Source organism: Stomoxys calcitrans, chromosome 1, assembly GCF_963082655.1.
Source record: "Stomoxys calcitrans chromosome 1, idStoCalc2.1, whole genome shotgun sequence".
NCBI lineage: Eukaryota > Metazoa > Arthropoda > Insecta > Diptera > Muscidae > Stomoxys > Stomoxys calcitrans.
This window is the reverse complement of record NC_081552.1, coordinates 50,062,420-50,079,784: the sequence shown is the minus strand read 5'-3', so window position 1 is coordinate 50,079,784 and position 17,365 is coordinate 50,062,420. Positions and strand designations below refer to the sequence as shown.

The 17,365-nt window shown below is 33.4% G+C and overlaps 1 protein-coding gene across 3 annotated transcripts in view; it reads right to left on the bottom strand.

The window, feature by feature from the left end:
* Positions 1 to 17,028, bottom strand: part of LOC106091817 (teneurin-m) — a 497,726-nt gene extending 480,698 nt beyond the window's left edge. For all 3 annotated transcript variants that reach the window (XM_059360132.1, XM_059360133.1, XM_059360135.1), the window contains exon 1: positions 15,490 to 17,028. In XM_059360132.1, coding sequence (XP_059216115.1) covers positions 15,490 to 15,838 — 349 coding nt within the window. In that variant the 5' untranslated portion in view covers positions 15,839 to 17,028. The remainder of the gene's footprint in view (positions 1 to 15,489) is intronic.
* Between the last annotated feature and the right edge of the window lie 337 nt (positions 17,029 to 17,365).

Genomic DNA, 17,365 nt, shown 5'->3' with positions numbered 1-17,365 from the left:
AATAATTTAATAATTAATTTAATTAATTAATTAATTAATTTAATTAATAATAATTTAATAATTAATTTAATAATTTAATTTAACATGAATAAAAGAAAAATGTATTCCATACACCGAAAAAAAAATGTAGCAATATTCATCATTGTAGCAATATTCATCAGCCACCCTGTAGTTCCCATATAAATCGATCTCCGGACTTGTCAATTGTTGTCTTATTTGGCTGTCATTTTGCATGCGGTGTTCTGTTACGACTTCCAACAACTGTGGCGAATATGGTCCAAATCAGTCTATAACCTGATATAGCTCCCATATAAATCTGTCTCTCGACTGTCGTTGTTCGGTTCCTAGAAGGTTTAATTTGTGCTGGTGTGACAGAAGTTTGGCATGTAGAATAAAATTATGCCCTTCAACTAAATTTAATTTTTAGCAAAATCCATGGTGGTAGGTTCCCAAGATTAATTTCATTAGTAAAAATCTTAGTAAACATAAAAAATATAGGCAGCAAAAAGCGACAGTAATAATCTAGCAAGAGCCTTATCAAAGATACAGCAAAAACAAGTTAAAACGTAATAAGTTCAGCACGTGTCGAACTTTGGATATCCACCATTATGGATAAATTGATCACATTTGATTCATATCCCGAGAATTCTTATACAAATCATAGTTTCAGCGAAATTGGGCAATAAATCGGGTTTTTACAAGATTAAGACCCTAAACTGGAAGATCGCTCTATGGGGTAACTACAATATATATAAATACATTCCGATTTGCATCATATTTGAGACGGATGTCAGGAATTTTAATGCAATTCACTGTATGAAATTCCAGCGAAATCAGAAAATAAACTAATGTTTTACGGCCTTTAAACCCTATTTCGAAAGAATGGCCTATAAGGCAGCTATATCCATATATATTGGGTTGCCCAAAAAGTAATTGCGGATTTTTTAAAAGAAAGTAAATGCATTTTTAATAAAACTTAGAATGAACTTTAATCAAATATACAGGGTGGCTGATGAATATTGCTACAATGATGAATATTGCTACATTTTTTTTTCGGTGTATGGAATACATTTTTCTTTTATTCATGTTAAATTAAATTATTAAATTAATTATTAAATTATTATTAATTAAATTAATTAATTAATTAATTAAATTAATTATTAAATTATTATTATTAAATAGAAAAAAAGTTATTACATTTTTTTTTGGTAGCGGCTTTCATCAGCCACCCTGTACTTTTTCACACTTTTTTTTTTGAAAGCAAGCTAAAAGTAACAACTGATAACTGACAGAAGAAAGAATGCAATTACAGAGTCACAAGCTGTGAAAAAATTTGTCAACGCCGACTATATGAAATATCCGCAATTACTTTTTGAGCAACCCAATAGTTCGATCTGTGTATTTGGTACGAATGTCGGGAGGAATAAAACAATTTTGAGTTTAAAATTCCAGCGCAATCATATAATAAATGCGTCTTCTACGGGCTTTAGACGGAAAAATGTTAGACAAACCTTGAATCAATGACATTCAAGGTTTGCCTAACATTATTCATATAATTTCCTTCTCAACTTGTTTGTATTACTACTGTCTCCTTCTACTATTTTGTTTAACACTTATACAATTTTTTTTGCGTTTGCAATATTTTTTTAAGTTACTTTTCTAAAACTAAAAATTATCTTTCTATTGTAGTAGGTAGTGACAGGAGGAATCCTTGAGCAAAAATTTTTTTTATATAAAAACTAAATTCAATTGGGAAACTATAAAGCCCTTAATTTCGCATTCAAATCCAATTTAAAAAAAAATCAAATATTTCTGTTTTATAGTTTATATTCTTTGTTTTTAGAAGCCTGTATGGGATTTGGGATTTCAGCTCGTGTGAATTCGAATGTCTCAATCTCTTATTTTTTATATATTTATTTGAATTCTAGCATAATTTTTTTTTTTCATAAAAAGGCAATTGCAGTTGCAATAAACATTCTCTTCTTGATTAAAGTAGATGGTAACAATAGGAATCTATGTTAAAACTTTTTTAAACTGATTAACCTTTTTCATCAGAATGAATATGCTTCAAAATACAAAGCGGAACGTCCATTTCGCCTTTTGCAACATATAGTTTGTAGCATTTTATAGCTGGATTCAAAACCCATTTATGGTTTAAGAAAATTTAACTTTCCTAAACAAAAGGCTCCAAAGATTTCAGCTTAAAGAAAAAAACCTTTTCATGCCAGCCATAAATAACAAATTGATTTAGTTTACATTTTGCTAAGTTGTTGTTTTTTTTGGAAAATGTTAGAGTTAGGAAAATTGTTATTCTTGTTTTTGACACATTTGTAAGGTCTTGTGTCAATTTAATTTTTTTCATACTAATCCCGCTGAGACTTTCTCATATAAACATAAGTAAATCAAAGGCATCCTTTTTTATTTTTTCGTTAATTCTTCCCTGCGGATCTGACAATTTACTTGGAAAAATGTCAATAACAAATATTTGGACTAAATAACAAGTAAAAAGGCGTTAAGTTCGGCCGGACCGAACTTTAAATACCTACCACCTCGGGCATATATGTAATCCACCATTCGCCATAATCCGGTTAAGATGCATAATTTTTGCCCCAATAGGAGCTATATCGAAATATGGTCCAAATTCGGCATGGACGTTGAGTGCAAGTCATTGTTCAATTTTGCAAAACAAAATATTGGTCTCTTTGGTAGCTATACCCAAATATAGACCGATCCCAATCATAAACACGGATGTCGAAAAGGCTAACATAGCGGCACTGTGTCAAAATTTTGCGAAATCGCATTATAAATGCGCCTTTTATAAGGTCAAGATTTTAAATCGAGAGGTCGGTCTATATGACAGCTATATTCAGATCTGGACCGATCTGGGCCAATTTCAAGACAGTTATCGAAGCCCCTAACACAATTCACTGTCCCAAATTTCGGCGACTTTGGACAAAAAATGTTCCTCTTATGGGGTCAAAACCTTAAACCGTGAGATCGGTCTATATGGCAACTATATCCAAATTTCAACTGATCTAAGCCAAATTGCTAAAAGATGTCGAAGTACCTAACACAACTCACTGTCCCAAATTTCAGCAAACTCGGATAATAAATGTGGATTTTATGGGCCTAAGACCCTAAATCGAAGGACCGGTCTATATGGCAATTATATCCAAATCTGGATCGATCTGGGCCAAATTGACGAAGGATGTCGAGGGGCCTAACACAACTCACTGTCCCCAATTTCGGCGACTTCGTACAAGAAATACGCCTTTTAAGGACCCAAAACCTTTAATTGAGAGATCGGTCAATATGGCAGCTATATCCAAATCTGGACCCATCGGGGCCACGTTGAAGTAGGATGTAGAGTGGCGTTACAAAACTCACTGTTTGAAATTTCAGCAAAATCGGATAATAAATGTGGCTTTTATGGGCCTAAGACCTCAAATCGGCGGATCGGTCCATATGGGGGCTATATGAAGATATAGTCCGATGCAGATGCATCTTCGAACTTAACCTGCCTATGGACAAAAAAAGAATTTGTGCAAAGTTTCAGTCCAATATCTCTATTTGTTTAGACTGTAGAGTGATTTCAACAGACAGACGGACGGACATGGCTAGATCGTCTTAGACTTTTAGGACGATCAAGAATATATATACTTTATAGGGTCGGAAATGGATATTTCGATGTGTTGCAACGGAATGACAAAATGAATATACCCCCATCCTTCGGCGGTGGGTATAAAAAGAATACAAAAGAAGTAAGAGCGTACTAAGTTCGGCCGGGCCGAATCTTATATACCCTCCAACATGGATAGCATTTTTCGAGTTCTTTGCGCGGTATGTCTTTTTAGGCAAACAAAGAATAATGAATAAGAACTGTTATGCTATTGGAGCTCTATCAAGTTTTAGTACGATTCGGACCATTAATAAATGGAATGCTGAACATTGTAGAAGTCATTGTGTAATATTTCAGTCCATTCGGATAAGAATTGCGTCTTGTAGGGGCTCAACAAGCAAAATCGTGAGATCGGTTTATATGGGAGCTGTATCCAGTTATTGGTCGATTCAGACCATATTGGACACTTATGTTGAAAGTCATGAGAGAAGCCGTTGTACAAAATGTTTGCCAAATCGGATGAGAATTGCGCCCTCTAGAGGCTCAAGAAGTCAGGATCCCAGATCGGTTTATAGGACAGATATATCAGGTTCTACAACGATTTGCGTCATACTTAGCACAGTTGTTGGAAGTCATAACAAAACACCTCTTGCAAAATTTCAGCCAAATCGGATGAGAATTGCGACCTCTAAAAGCTGAAGAAGTCAAGACCCATGATCGGTTTACATGGCGGCTATATCAGGTTATGAACCGATTTGAATCATACTTTGCATAGTTGTGCAAAATTTCAGTCAAATCAGGCGAGAACTGCACCCTCTAGAAGCTCAAAAAGTTAAGACCCAAGATCAGTTTATATGGCATCTATATCAATACATGGACCGATATAGCCCATTTACAATCCCAACCGACCTGCAAGAATTTGTGCAATATTTCAAGCGGCTAGATGTACTCCTTCGAAAGTTAGCGTGATTTCTATAGACAGACGGACGGACTTGGCTAGATCGACTTAAAATGACATCACGATATATACTTTATGGGCTCTAAGACGAATATTTCGAGGTGTTACAAACAGAATGACGAAATTAGTATACCCCCATTCTATGGTGGTGGGTATAAAAAATGAATCTAGAAAATGCTCTGCCATAAAAAATGCAGAAAACCATGCAAAGGCATTAACAATTTCCTTGGTAGTTTGTCAAGGAACTATTCAAGCTTATCTTGTTATAGCAAATCACAAGAACACAAGAAAAACAACCATGTCCTTTTCAGCATTTCAATTCAATTCAATTCAATTCACTTTATTAATAATCTCAAAGCCATTTTGGCCAAATTGATTACAAAGAAATATATAATGGCACAATATAACTAAATACTTATATCTACAAACGTATATAAATTAAAAATATTTTACTACTCTATCATGGATTTGGATTGTTTCCCCCATAAACATATCACTTAATTCTTTACCCATTATCAACAGTCAAGACGATAAAAGAGTTAGCATTTTCATTTTAAAGTTAGAAATTGAAAGTTCAAAGTGTCTTTCAGAGTATGGTAAAAAAGTATTCCAGATGCGACAAACTCGTACTTGAAAGGAACGTTGCATGATTAAGGAATTAAACCGTGGACAAATTAGAGAATGGAATACACTGGAATACTTGTGCTTCAACCGAACTTATTACTTCTACGACAGCTGTCAAAAATATGCTAACACCAGTTTTGTCAAGAATTGAGTTCGGAGAAATGCAAAAAAAAAAGAAGAAAAAAAAATCCCTAAAAATATAATTGACATATCCAAATAAGAAAAGAAGAAAAATAACTGAATGTGTTGGTAAAGAAAAAAAAAAAAACAATGAACTTTGGAAGATGAAGGAGTAAGCTAAAGAACAACATACAAAATGGTCCTGGCTAAAGCGGAAACTGAAATCTGAATTTCATTTTAAATATATAGACTTGAACGTAACAAATTTTCTTCGGGGCGGCAAGAGTGGCAAACATTCTTTTGGCTATATGAACATTTTTGACAGCTTTATTCGCATGTCAAATGAAGCAAATAACAAAATTTTCATTTGAAAATAGATTTGATAATAGTGGGATACCAAGAAATATCAGGCAAAGATTACAAAAACTTAATTTTAGTAATGTACTGAAGGAAGCAACTCACAAAATTTATGAGGCAATATTTGCCACAATATGGATATGAGGAATGATATTAATAGAACTCGTGGAAAAAAAAAATTAATAACAGACGATATATAGTAACAGATATGTATAGAGTAGCAAATTATTTATAACTTTTGAGTTTAGGATTTAATTTAATTTTGATTTCTATAGAAAATCTCACCGAATAACGATTTTGGTAAAGTATACATCACGAAAATCAGATTTAAAAAAAAATTGATAAAATTAGAATTTTTCCACCAATAAAACTTTGATCCCCTAGTCTTCTACGGTCCCCAACTATTATGGTATTGCATAAGCATTAATCTGTTTAAAAAATCACATATTTTTCTTGTTTTGATGAGAAATGCCATTTTCAAATTTGCCCATGAACATTCCACTAAGGAACATGGGCAAACTTCTCACATATCAATGAGTGCAGTCCGATTCAAGTTTAAGCTGATTAGCGGCCTCCTTTTTATAGCCGAGTCCGAACGGCGTGCCGCAATGGCACATCTCTTTGGAGAAGTTTTACGTGGTTAGTACCTCACAAATGTTGCCAGCATTAGGAGGGGAAAACCAACGCTGAAAATTTTTCTGATGGTCTCGCCAGGAATCGAACCCAGGCGTTCAGCGTCATAGACGAACATGTTAACCTCTGCGCTACGGTGGCCAGGATTATCACTTATTGGTATCAGATGGGATTAGGATTATCATTTATTGGTATTAGATGGGGACAGTAGGAATCTAGCAATAGCGAATCGAAACAGGAAATGTATTTACAAATGTTTAAACAGCATAAAGTTCATGTTGCCTGGATGCAAACAGCGGCAATCCATCACATGTTAAATTAATTAGCTCTCTCTATACAAAAGTCTTCAATACAATTTGTAACCTAGACCTGGAATGATATTCATTAACAAGTTTATCTTTGGTTCACACAATCCTTCTAGTTCTTCAAATGGTTTGAATGGGCACATTACAATATACTGAGATCAGTGCTTAATGTTTTAAGGTTTTTCTCAGTCGGTCCGTACATTGTTTAAAGCCACCTCGATGTCAGTGCATACTCCCGTGGTGTATGTTTTGGCATCGAAGGATTCTTCTATTCTATGCACAACCTCGTGCAGGGCAGTCTCCACTGACCTTTGACCTTGGCATGAGATGCTATTTGTGTTTGAGCAGTTCGCTGGATGTCCTTCTCTTTAAATAAAAAAAAGCAAATATTTATTAATAGTAGATAAGAACAATCGGAATCTAGCTACAACTTTATCAAAGGACATCATATCAAAACAAACAGCTTCGATTGCACATAAATTGATTTTTACAAAATTTATGAGACAGTATTTATCCTCCCAATTAGAAGTAAGATTTATATATGAAAAGCAAAATGAAATCTGATTTTTTTTTCAAATTTTTCACCATAAATCTTTCTTTTTTGCTTTGTTTACTTAAGGATCTGTTTACTAATTAAAAACTCTTAAAAAAACAACACCCAAAAACAAAAGTACAACCATTTTTTTTTTTGAGGGCGTTTAATCTATTCTTTTATTCTGCTTCATCTACAGCAGCTTATGTGACATACCTGATCCCTATATTAGATAGCCCCCTTTCTATACGATATTCCAATCCAATTCTCAATGATCCTTTTTGGTTGTGCTCTTCCAATGTTCGAGAATTTATGTTTGTTCATCTGTTCCTCTGGTTTGTTTTGCTTTCTCTCCCAAGAGGGATTTTGTTTCTGCATTTTCAGTTTTGGCATTTTCCACTTATTGCCTTGTTTTCTTTGAGCAGCTTCTCCTTCTTTGCTCAGCAACATGTTTGGAAAACGCATTAAATGCCTCATTTACTTTGGCAGCTGATATGTCATCATTAATGTCACTCTGGATAAACGAACATTGAGAGCTAGCAGAGTAGAAAGGAAGAGAGCAGCAAATAGCTATTGAACGCAGTTATGTGTATGTGCAGTATTTTTTTTTTTTTTTTGTTTTTGGTTTGGGAAAATTGGAAAAATTATTGAAAAATCCTTTAATGACCCGGCACAACAAAATGACACAAACGCACTTGCCATTTGGAAGAGAAGAGTTAAAGGATGTAAGTGAGTAAGTTTTGGGCGGTATAGGAAAATAAATGTCGTATTTAAGTTTTTGGGTGAAATGGGGTTGCATGGAAATCAATAAACACATTAAATTTCAAGCACATTAAAAAGAAGCCTACAATTTGAGGAGTTCAAAGAGAAGACAAGGGTTAAAACATTTGCCAACAAATGTACACAAGTAAACGAAACACATTTTTAAGAACATAATTTCTTTATATTCGATTACAGTTGGGCGCTAAATTATTCATTCTATCTTTGCATACCTATTTCTGTTATTTGTCAAAAAAAAAAAAAATAAAGTTGGGCACAGTTTGACAGTTATGTTGGACGCTTGATAAATCACTTACTTTGTGCCTTAGATGCATCACATACGAGTTTATTTAAACGAAAGCCACTTGCGTTGACCAAGAACAAAAATTATTAAAAATTAAAAATTTTTTCATCATTTCCCGTTAAACATCTATATTTCGCTTATTTGCAAATATAGAATTTACGTTGAGCGCCAATATTGTTGAAAAACATTATTTTGAAGAAATTTTTTTCATATACTGCTATCTGTATGTTTCAGCTGGTCGCTAGAATTTTTAATTTATTTTGGAGTTGGATATATTATTTTTGTTTGATGCCAGATAGTTTTTTTTTTTTTTTAAAGGGAATCACATGCTTTCGAAAGGACAAACTTTTTTTTAAGGATTTAAGCGCTATTTTTGTTTGGAAATAAATGCTCTACACTTTTTTGAATGGGAACTTTTCAAAAATATTTGCAGTACAAACAAAATATTTTGGTTGGTCGCTAGATGGTTAAATTTTGTTGGGCTCGGAAAAAACAACTCAAGTTTAAGTGACAATCCTTTCGGAGGATTGATTGCAGTTCTGTTAGGCGTTATTAAAAAAACTTATTGAAGGAAACTTTTTAAAAAAATTTTTTGTTTAAAAAAAAAATAGTTGGGCGCTAGGTGGTTAATTTTCGTTGGGCGCCAGAATAAAACTCTAAATTGGGCTGCAATTGCATAAAAAAAAACATATATTATTTAATTATGAAATCGTTTGTCAAGTTTGTTTCTTATTTTTCAACATTTCTCTTATCTGAAAAAAATGTCGTTGGGCGCCAGATTGTTATTCTCCAAACAGAGATCGAAGAACGATTTATTGAGAACCATTATTTAACGAAACTTTTCCATTTTATTTTACTTTATTTTAGCGCTAGCATGTTTAACTTCTTGGTGGTAGATGGATCATTTTTGTTGGCCGCCAAATAAGCAATTTTAAATAAACGTCACATGGATTAGAATGGAATAAATACATAATATTTTTGTTCAAGGATTTGGACGCTACGGTTTGTTCATCATTCGCCGACATATCTCATACTAGCAAAAAACACTAACTTTCGTTGGGCGCCAGTCGTCTAGTTTCATTTATAGCATTTTATTTATTTATTATTTGCTCAAGAGGATTTTGTATCGTCTTCCAACTACAGCCAAGTTATTATGCGTCTTCACTTGCATTATAAGAATTCAAGATTTTTAATGCAAATTAACACTTCCTGCATCAATGCTGCAATTTCCTAGCCAAATTTACTCAATTTAAAGTGATAAGCCCTTGGGCTACCTCAAAAAAACAAAAGTTGCTCAAAATTACCAGCAATTATTACAACCAATGCTTGCCCTTAACATTCAAACGCATTCAGCTTGTTAAGGAAAAAATTGGTACATTATTAAGTTATCACAACGAACATTTCCCAAACAATTAAGAGCAATTTTCCAAACAGATTTTGTATCATTATTTTTAATTAAAGCATACACCAGAAACAAAATTCAGTTTCGAAAATTTTGTAATCCCTAGGAGTTATGACACAATAACTGGCATAGTCTTCATCGCATTTTCTGAGAATTTAAAGCCAATTATTGGACATAAATCCACAACAAAAAGCATGTAACACGAACACTTCATTTGTAAGTATTGTGTGACTGTTATGGAAGATTAAGCCTATTGTAGGTCATCTTAAAGAAGTTTATATACCATAAAGTGGCTTAAATGCTCATTTGTTCATATGGAGCAGAAATGAAATCAAAATAATCGTAATGGGTGGTTTATTCGTCAAGGCACCCACTAGAAACTAGAGTTTAAAAATAATTTACCATATGTAAACATAGATTTTATGGGCGTCTATTGTTTTATTTTTTTTTCGTTTTTACAAGTTATAAAATATTTTAAGATTTCATATACCTTTTTGGAAATGAAACTTCCGAAATTTCAAAAAACAAAAAAAATCATAATTCTATTGTTTATGGTGGTGTAGAGATATGCAATTAAGACAAGCAAATGCCCAGCTTTATTCTTGGCATGACGATTTGGAAAATAAGTGTTAAACATGTTTTTTCCATCCATAAAGTGGACTAAATATACATAACGATTTTATGTTGAAAAGTTGTAAGCAGAGTAGGGTCATTTATTTGTTAATACAAGATTTTAAGCATTTTTAACACAACAATAAAAAGTGACTATCAGCAAAACGTGAATGAAATCATTAAAATGTGTAATTTGACTTTTATTGTGTACGTTTAATAAACAAAAGGTTAACAAATTAACCGATAACTAAAGATTTAACTCAAAGTCACTAAAGATTTAACTCAAAGTCACTAAAGATTTAACTCAAAACATAATAGATTATCGATGTTGACGTTGCAGTGTGTTGTGCACTGAGCTGGCATCCCTTGCCGATGAAGGACTTCATCGGGTCAATCCGCTACGTACAACCGACTGCCATGGGATTGATAGACTACTGATTTTTGAAGCTTGTGCTAGAAATCAGTAACAATGGGCGCCAGTTATAGCAAAGCAGAACTCTTATAAGCCTTAAGTTGGGTGCCCGTATTTATGAGAAACACCAACAAAGAATTTGAAATAATTTAAGGATAAACTACAGAACAAACAAACAGGTTTACAAGTCAGCCGGTAATATAACTAAAAATAAATAAATGGCTGTGTATTTGAACTCCAGAAGTGTGCAAGGAATATATTCGAAATTCCAAAAAAATGCATGGCTCTACATTTCGTTGGCCGCAAGCTATAAGCGTAATCCTATATATATTGCAGAACATTGGAAAACCAATTACTTTCTTAATTCCAGGATTTAATTTCATAATATTTGATATTGTAATACAGACAAATGTTCTAAAACTATATGTTAAAAGCTTTTCTAGAAAAAACCCGTATCTCCTCTACGTTGGGCGCCGTAATTTTTGATTCAAAATTTTACCAAATATGAGCAACAACTTTAAAAACTTTTGAAGATTGCTGGAGCCAAATATTACAATCGTTTCCCTTTATGTTGGGCGCCATCTATAATGGACAGTACAGTCGTTTTGACTTACCAGCCAAAACATGTTTTGCACGCTTTTTGAAGCAGCAAAGCGAAATTCGCACTTATCTTAAATATGTCTAAAAGCCAAAAAAGTGCCCATTTTCACATTCTTTTAACTACTACAAAATTGGCTCTTAAATAAAATACTCAGTCACATCTTCCTACTTTTTTGCAAACGTATGAGTAAGGAAACCAGGAGCCTAATTCTCGCATCCGCAATCGACTTATTATGATCGAGTTTGTACTTACGGAACGGAATTAATCTCCGAACAAAAAGTCGCTCGATAACGGAGATTCATTCTTCGTCTATTCTGTACAAAAAAGATCAGCGTGTGTTTGGCAACTGTCACAGATTTTTGTTTTTGAAAAATCATTGAGGAAATAGTGATTTGTTTGCAAATAGTGTTGGTTGTAAAATAAAATTCGCGCAAACTATTGGCAAGTAATTTTTTTTTTTTAGCCAACACGCTGTGTATGTCCCCTATGAATGCCGTGCATTGCTATGGCGAGAGGAAATTAGGAATTTAAAACTCCTGTATTGCAAAATGTGGGAAAATAAAAACTAGAGTAGTAAATATAATAATCTAGGCTCAAATGAAAGATGGAAATATTTATAGGAACCAACCAATCCAGAAGTTTTTAACTTAACTTTTTTTTTGGTTTATAAAAATTAAATTTCAGGTTATATCATGTTCAGGCCAAAGCTGTTTTGAGCAAACGACACGCTATCCCTTTACAATGCTCTGAATACGACTCGTTTTTCCTTTACAACTCATAAGGGCAAAACGACTCGTTTGCCGCAAAAACGAGTCGTTCAAAGCATGTGAACACAAAAAATGCCTAAATTGTGTTAAATAAACACAGCCCTGAATAATGTCAAAGCAAGACAAAATAAATCATAGCCATAGTGCAGCTCAACATTTATGTTGGAGTGTGAAAAAATGCAATTTCCAAAACATCTCAACTAGTGTTAACGGTCGAGATGTTTTTCAAAACGAGTCAATGTAGACATAGCATTAACGTTGGGCGCCAGTTGTACGCAGCAGTACACGTAGTTAATGGAGTCGCACAAATAAAATGAAATATAATAAATAATCTAGGAGTTTTTATGCAGTTGGAAATATGCCTCAATTTGTTGTTTTGCTGAAACACATAGACCCACTGTTGGGCGCCAATTTTTTAAAAGAAAATTCAAAAATTTTTACCACAGCTAAAAATTTTTTTTGCCATGATTTATGTAAAGAATCAAAAAATTTATGTAAAACTGGTTCGAAAAACCACACGTTCTAAGCGAAAGTACCTATATACAAACTTCATGCCTTAACAACTCAAAGTAAAACAAATTAAATCAAAACTCTATAGGAATCTCATAAGCAAACAATACAAAATTATACATAATCATAGATTCTGTTCCCAGTTCATATTGATCTTTGTTTGTTTTCTCAATTAAATAGATGCAAAGTTTTCGGATTTATTCTGATCAACTTTAGCAAATAAAATGTCAACCATTTTGCGTTGTTTTGTGTGGATTAATCATTGTTTCATATGAATTGAATGACATAGAATCTCATTTAATAACTTGTTTGAATTTGCATTTATTTAGACTTAGGAAGCCAACAAAGGTGTGAATAGCAGTCATAAGCACAGGCATTTTAGCAATTTATGATATAAAAAATAACCTTGGCTAAAGATGATTTAAAATTGAAAAAATTGCATAAAATGTTGAGGAATATTAAGATTTAGATATTATAACATCATAAAATATGACGACGGGTACTTGATTCGTATGTTTTCTGGAACATGTATAAAATTTCTTTCTAACAATCACTAAAATATGAAGCTAAAAGTATAGCCAAAATAATTTTTACTGGCAGAAAAAATTAAAAGTTTGTATTCCAATCTAAGTTTCTATATGTTTTGATAATTGACGTTGAGCGCCAGATATTTTTCGGAAAACCTTTTTTCACCTCATTAGATTATAAACATTGAATATAATCTTATAAAGTAAATGTTTTCCGATTAAATCAAAGTTAAAAAAAAATTAATCTGGAGGGCAACGTATGTTATTAAAAAATATAAAATAAATGTTACTTTCATCTAAAATGAAAGTGGTATCTTTTATAAATTTTTTGAACGTTCATTCGGGGCCAGATTGATCTTTGTAAATTAGTTTTAAATAGCCTTACTTTACTTGAGGTTGTATACTCACAGATTTTGGGATAAATACAACGATTTTAGGAAAAATAGGAATTTATTAATATGTCCTCCAAGTTGGGCGCCAGATTTATTAAGGACCAAAAAAAAAAGCTTTCACAAAACGTAGTTTTAATTCACAAGTTTATTTGATTATTTCTCAAAACAATATTATTATTTATAGAAACATCGTTTTAACACACTTTGGAAAAATTAGGTTACTAAATTTTTTATTGAAGTACGTCGCCTGGTTTAGGATTATTGTTGATTGCCAATTAAGAAAATTAATAGAACTTAAATAATTTAAGGTACAGTAATTTCTTCGTTTGACCCCTTTTATAAAAACCCAGAGTATCGAAACACCTAGCAAAAGTTTAGAAAAAATATTTAATTATTCACTTACATTGAACGCCAACTTCAATTTCAATTGATCTTAAAACACAAATGCCTTGGATTACAATATAGTATTTTTCAACTATTTCCATATTTTCAATTCGAACAAAATACATCTAGAAACACAAAGTTCGGCATAAATGCTAAAGACTTAGCTTTCCATTTACTTTGGGCGATTTAAAGTTATTTTAAATCACTTCAATTAATTTTAAAACACTGAAGCCTTGGATTTGCTAAGAATATTTAGTTGCAGATTTTTTGTGTTTTTTATTCTATTGTGGCGCCCAACGTAAGGATGCAAATGCAAAAAATTTTGCATTTTAAAAGAAAGAGGAAGAGGAGAGGAGAGAAACAATGGCATATATTCCCCAATTTCCTGAAATAAACACGTCTCAAAACACACAGTGGCCTTTAGGAAACATAATGAATACTTAACTTTTGATTTACGTTAGGCGCCAATTTTCCTCATTTCAATTAATTTGGGAAAATTTGCTTCAAGAATTTTAGTAAATATTTTATAGAAAATTTGTGACGCTTAGCGCAAGGATTTCCACAGAACGCAAGGTAGCCCTTTTACGCCCAAAATAGAAAGGATTTGTTTTCGGATTTTTGTATGCGTATTTTTTTTAACACCAACAATATAAAATAAAATTTGTAAAATCGTTAAATTATTTGACGACAAAGAAAATAATTTTATGATTTTCATTCATCGACTATATGCCAATGAAAATTACATTATGATATCTTTTACCTAGAAATTTTCTAAGATTTTATTTAAGGCTTGGTTTGGAGCTAAATTTTCGGTTTGGTTATAATAACTTACAGAAGACGTAATTTTAATACAATTTGTTTGATATTTGCAACAATGCGTGATAGTAGTCCCTATAACATCTGTGCTTAACTTTTTAATGTGGCCCAATTTAGGCTTTTTCCTTATCAGATTTCGAAAAAATCTGGAGCTTTATATTAGCTCCAAATATCAAAACTTTTTAAGAATATTTTGGTTGTTATATAAACCAAACACATAACATGTCGCAGGTTCGCAAAAGATCCATGATAGTGGTTTTCAAAGTTCAGTTCGGTTGAAATTGATTTTTGAATTGGTTACTGAAGCCAATCATCCAAAGTGCCACATTTTAATTTTAATTAAACTGTGCCTTACTTTTCCCTTCTTTTTTCTCTCAAAGTATATTTGAAGGTTGAAGTAGAGTTACACAGCAAAGAATCGCTGTATTTCCACTCCAAAAATCTCGGTCATCGTTAATTCTTTGCTTCAATGATTTGAACTTCAATAGGCAAGTGAACCAAAGAAAACATTGAAAAAATTTGTTTCGGCACTAGCGGGCAAAATACTCATAATGAAAATATTTTTTTTTTAGTTTCTAAAGTTTACCAATTAATCAATATTCAACTATATCAATTCTCCAGATTATCACTTTAATCCGTTTTTAACCACACGTGCAATTTCCAACAGCATTCACAGTTTCATTGTCACCATAATTGTGCCTAATCCCTCTCAACTATCCAATACTTGCATTGGCCCCAACTCTCTAACAAACAACACCTTCTACACCATATCACACTACCCTGATTAATTAGCCACACGTTTTTTTCTCTCTCTTTACTTATTAGCAAAAAAAAAAAAACAACAACAAAACTCACCTTGTCTACCATGTGTGCGGGCTGCTGTGGATGTCGATGAAGGGGGTTGTGTTTCATTTGCCCGATGTGGCAAATGTTGATATTCATAATCATAATAGGATGATTGTGAATCGGTTTGTTGTTGTTGTTGCTGCTGCTGTTGTTGTTGCAATTGAAAATTCTGATGATTCTGATGGTGCAAGGTGTTCTGTTGTGAAGCCGTCGCCGATGATGAGCTATGAGGATGACGTGGGGTCATTGAGCCGACTGGTATGCCGCCGCCGCCACCACCACCGCCTCCACCACCACCACCCACCGCTCTTGTGTCGTCGCGACAATCCAAGGTGGTTTCATATTCATAGGGATTCATGGTGGACGATTCTAGAGGACATTCGTCGTCGTCGGTATCGGTGCCACCGTCGTAGATGTTCTCAGCGTGACGGTATGCCGGATGATGATGATTTTGCTTGGAGAACTTAATTTTGATGGTTTTATGGGCGGATTAAAACCGCTACCCCAAATGCAATACAGAAAAGATGATGTTCAGGGAGAAAGAAGAGAAGAGGGGGAAAAAGGATAGCGAACTAAACGAGCGCTTAGCTTTTGTTTGCGTTTTGCTAAAATTATTACTACTCTAGACCCCTCAAATGTTTTAAGGTAATGAATGATCTTCGTTGTTGTTATGTTGTCATTTACAAACATCACCTTAACTCACACTCAAACACAACTCATTCTCAGAGGAGCTATGCCTATTAAGAAAAAACACCGATAACTCTCACGTTTGTTGTTTGGTCATTTTTTTGTATGATTTTTGTTGGAAGGGAAATTAAAGATTTTTATGGTTTTGCTTTGATTTTTCTTTGTTATGAAATTTTCTTTTTCTTTTGGTATTCGTTGTTTTTTTTTGTCTTTTGGAGTTTTTTTACAATTTCCCTTTTTTTTTTAAATTTGTACTGCCGCGCGGGGTAGAGGTAGTTTTTAGGGATCTCTTTTCTTTATTTATCTTTCTCTGCGTTTGTGTGCCAGTGTATGTGTGGGCTGGCTGGCAGACAGGGCTTTTAAACCAAAATTTTTTCAAATGCAAATTTTGGTTTGCTTTTTTTCATTCCTTCTACCCGTCCAGCAAGCAGCATTGGCACTTGCCGTTGTATTGTTGTTTCCTTGTTGCTGTGTGTGTGTGTGTGTGCGCGCGAGCTCATGAATGATGATTCCTTTGGTTGTAGGTCTGTCGGCCCTACGTTCGACGCCCTCTGGCTGAGGCAATAAAATGCTCAAATATATTTAAACAAAATGCTTAGGGCCATCAAAAGTGAGGAGCAATATCCTTTTTGCTGCTTCCTTCTTCTCAAAATTGTTGTTGTTGGTGGCCATCAAAAAACATTCGAATGAGTGGGAAAGGTTTTATGCTGCCTTGGCTGCTTTTTGCTAAAATTTTCTTGTTGTTGGCACGGGTTTTTGTAATTTTAATCCGTTTTTCGTTCTAGGCGGCCTGGGTTGTAGTTTTTGTGGGGGGAGTTTTACGCGCTACTTCCTCCAAGGCAGGTCAAGTGCCTTTTTTTTTTTTTTTTTTGGGGGGGGGGGGAGGTGTTTAAACAATTCCTTTATATGTGGTCTCAGATGTATGCACTTTTTATTATTTGTTTAGAAAAAGGGCGTTTTTCTTGATTTTAAACAAAACTATCACTTTTCACTTTTATTTAAAAGAAACAACTCAGATTTTTATATTTTGGTATTTTTTCTGACTTGTAATAGTGAAATTCCAAAGGAATTTTTCTAAAATTTTCTACACGGTTTCCTTAACACACTTAAATTTCCCCACACACAAGGTTGTTTTGTTGCTGTCGTTGGTTATGATTATGCCTGCGTTGGCTTACTTGCTTGATTACACGCGCGTCGT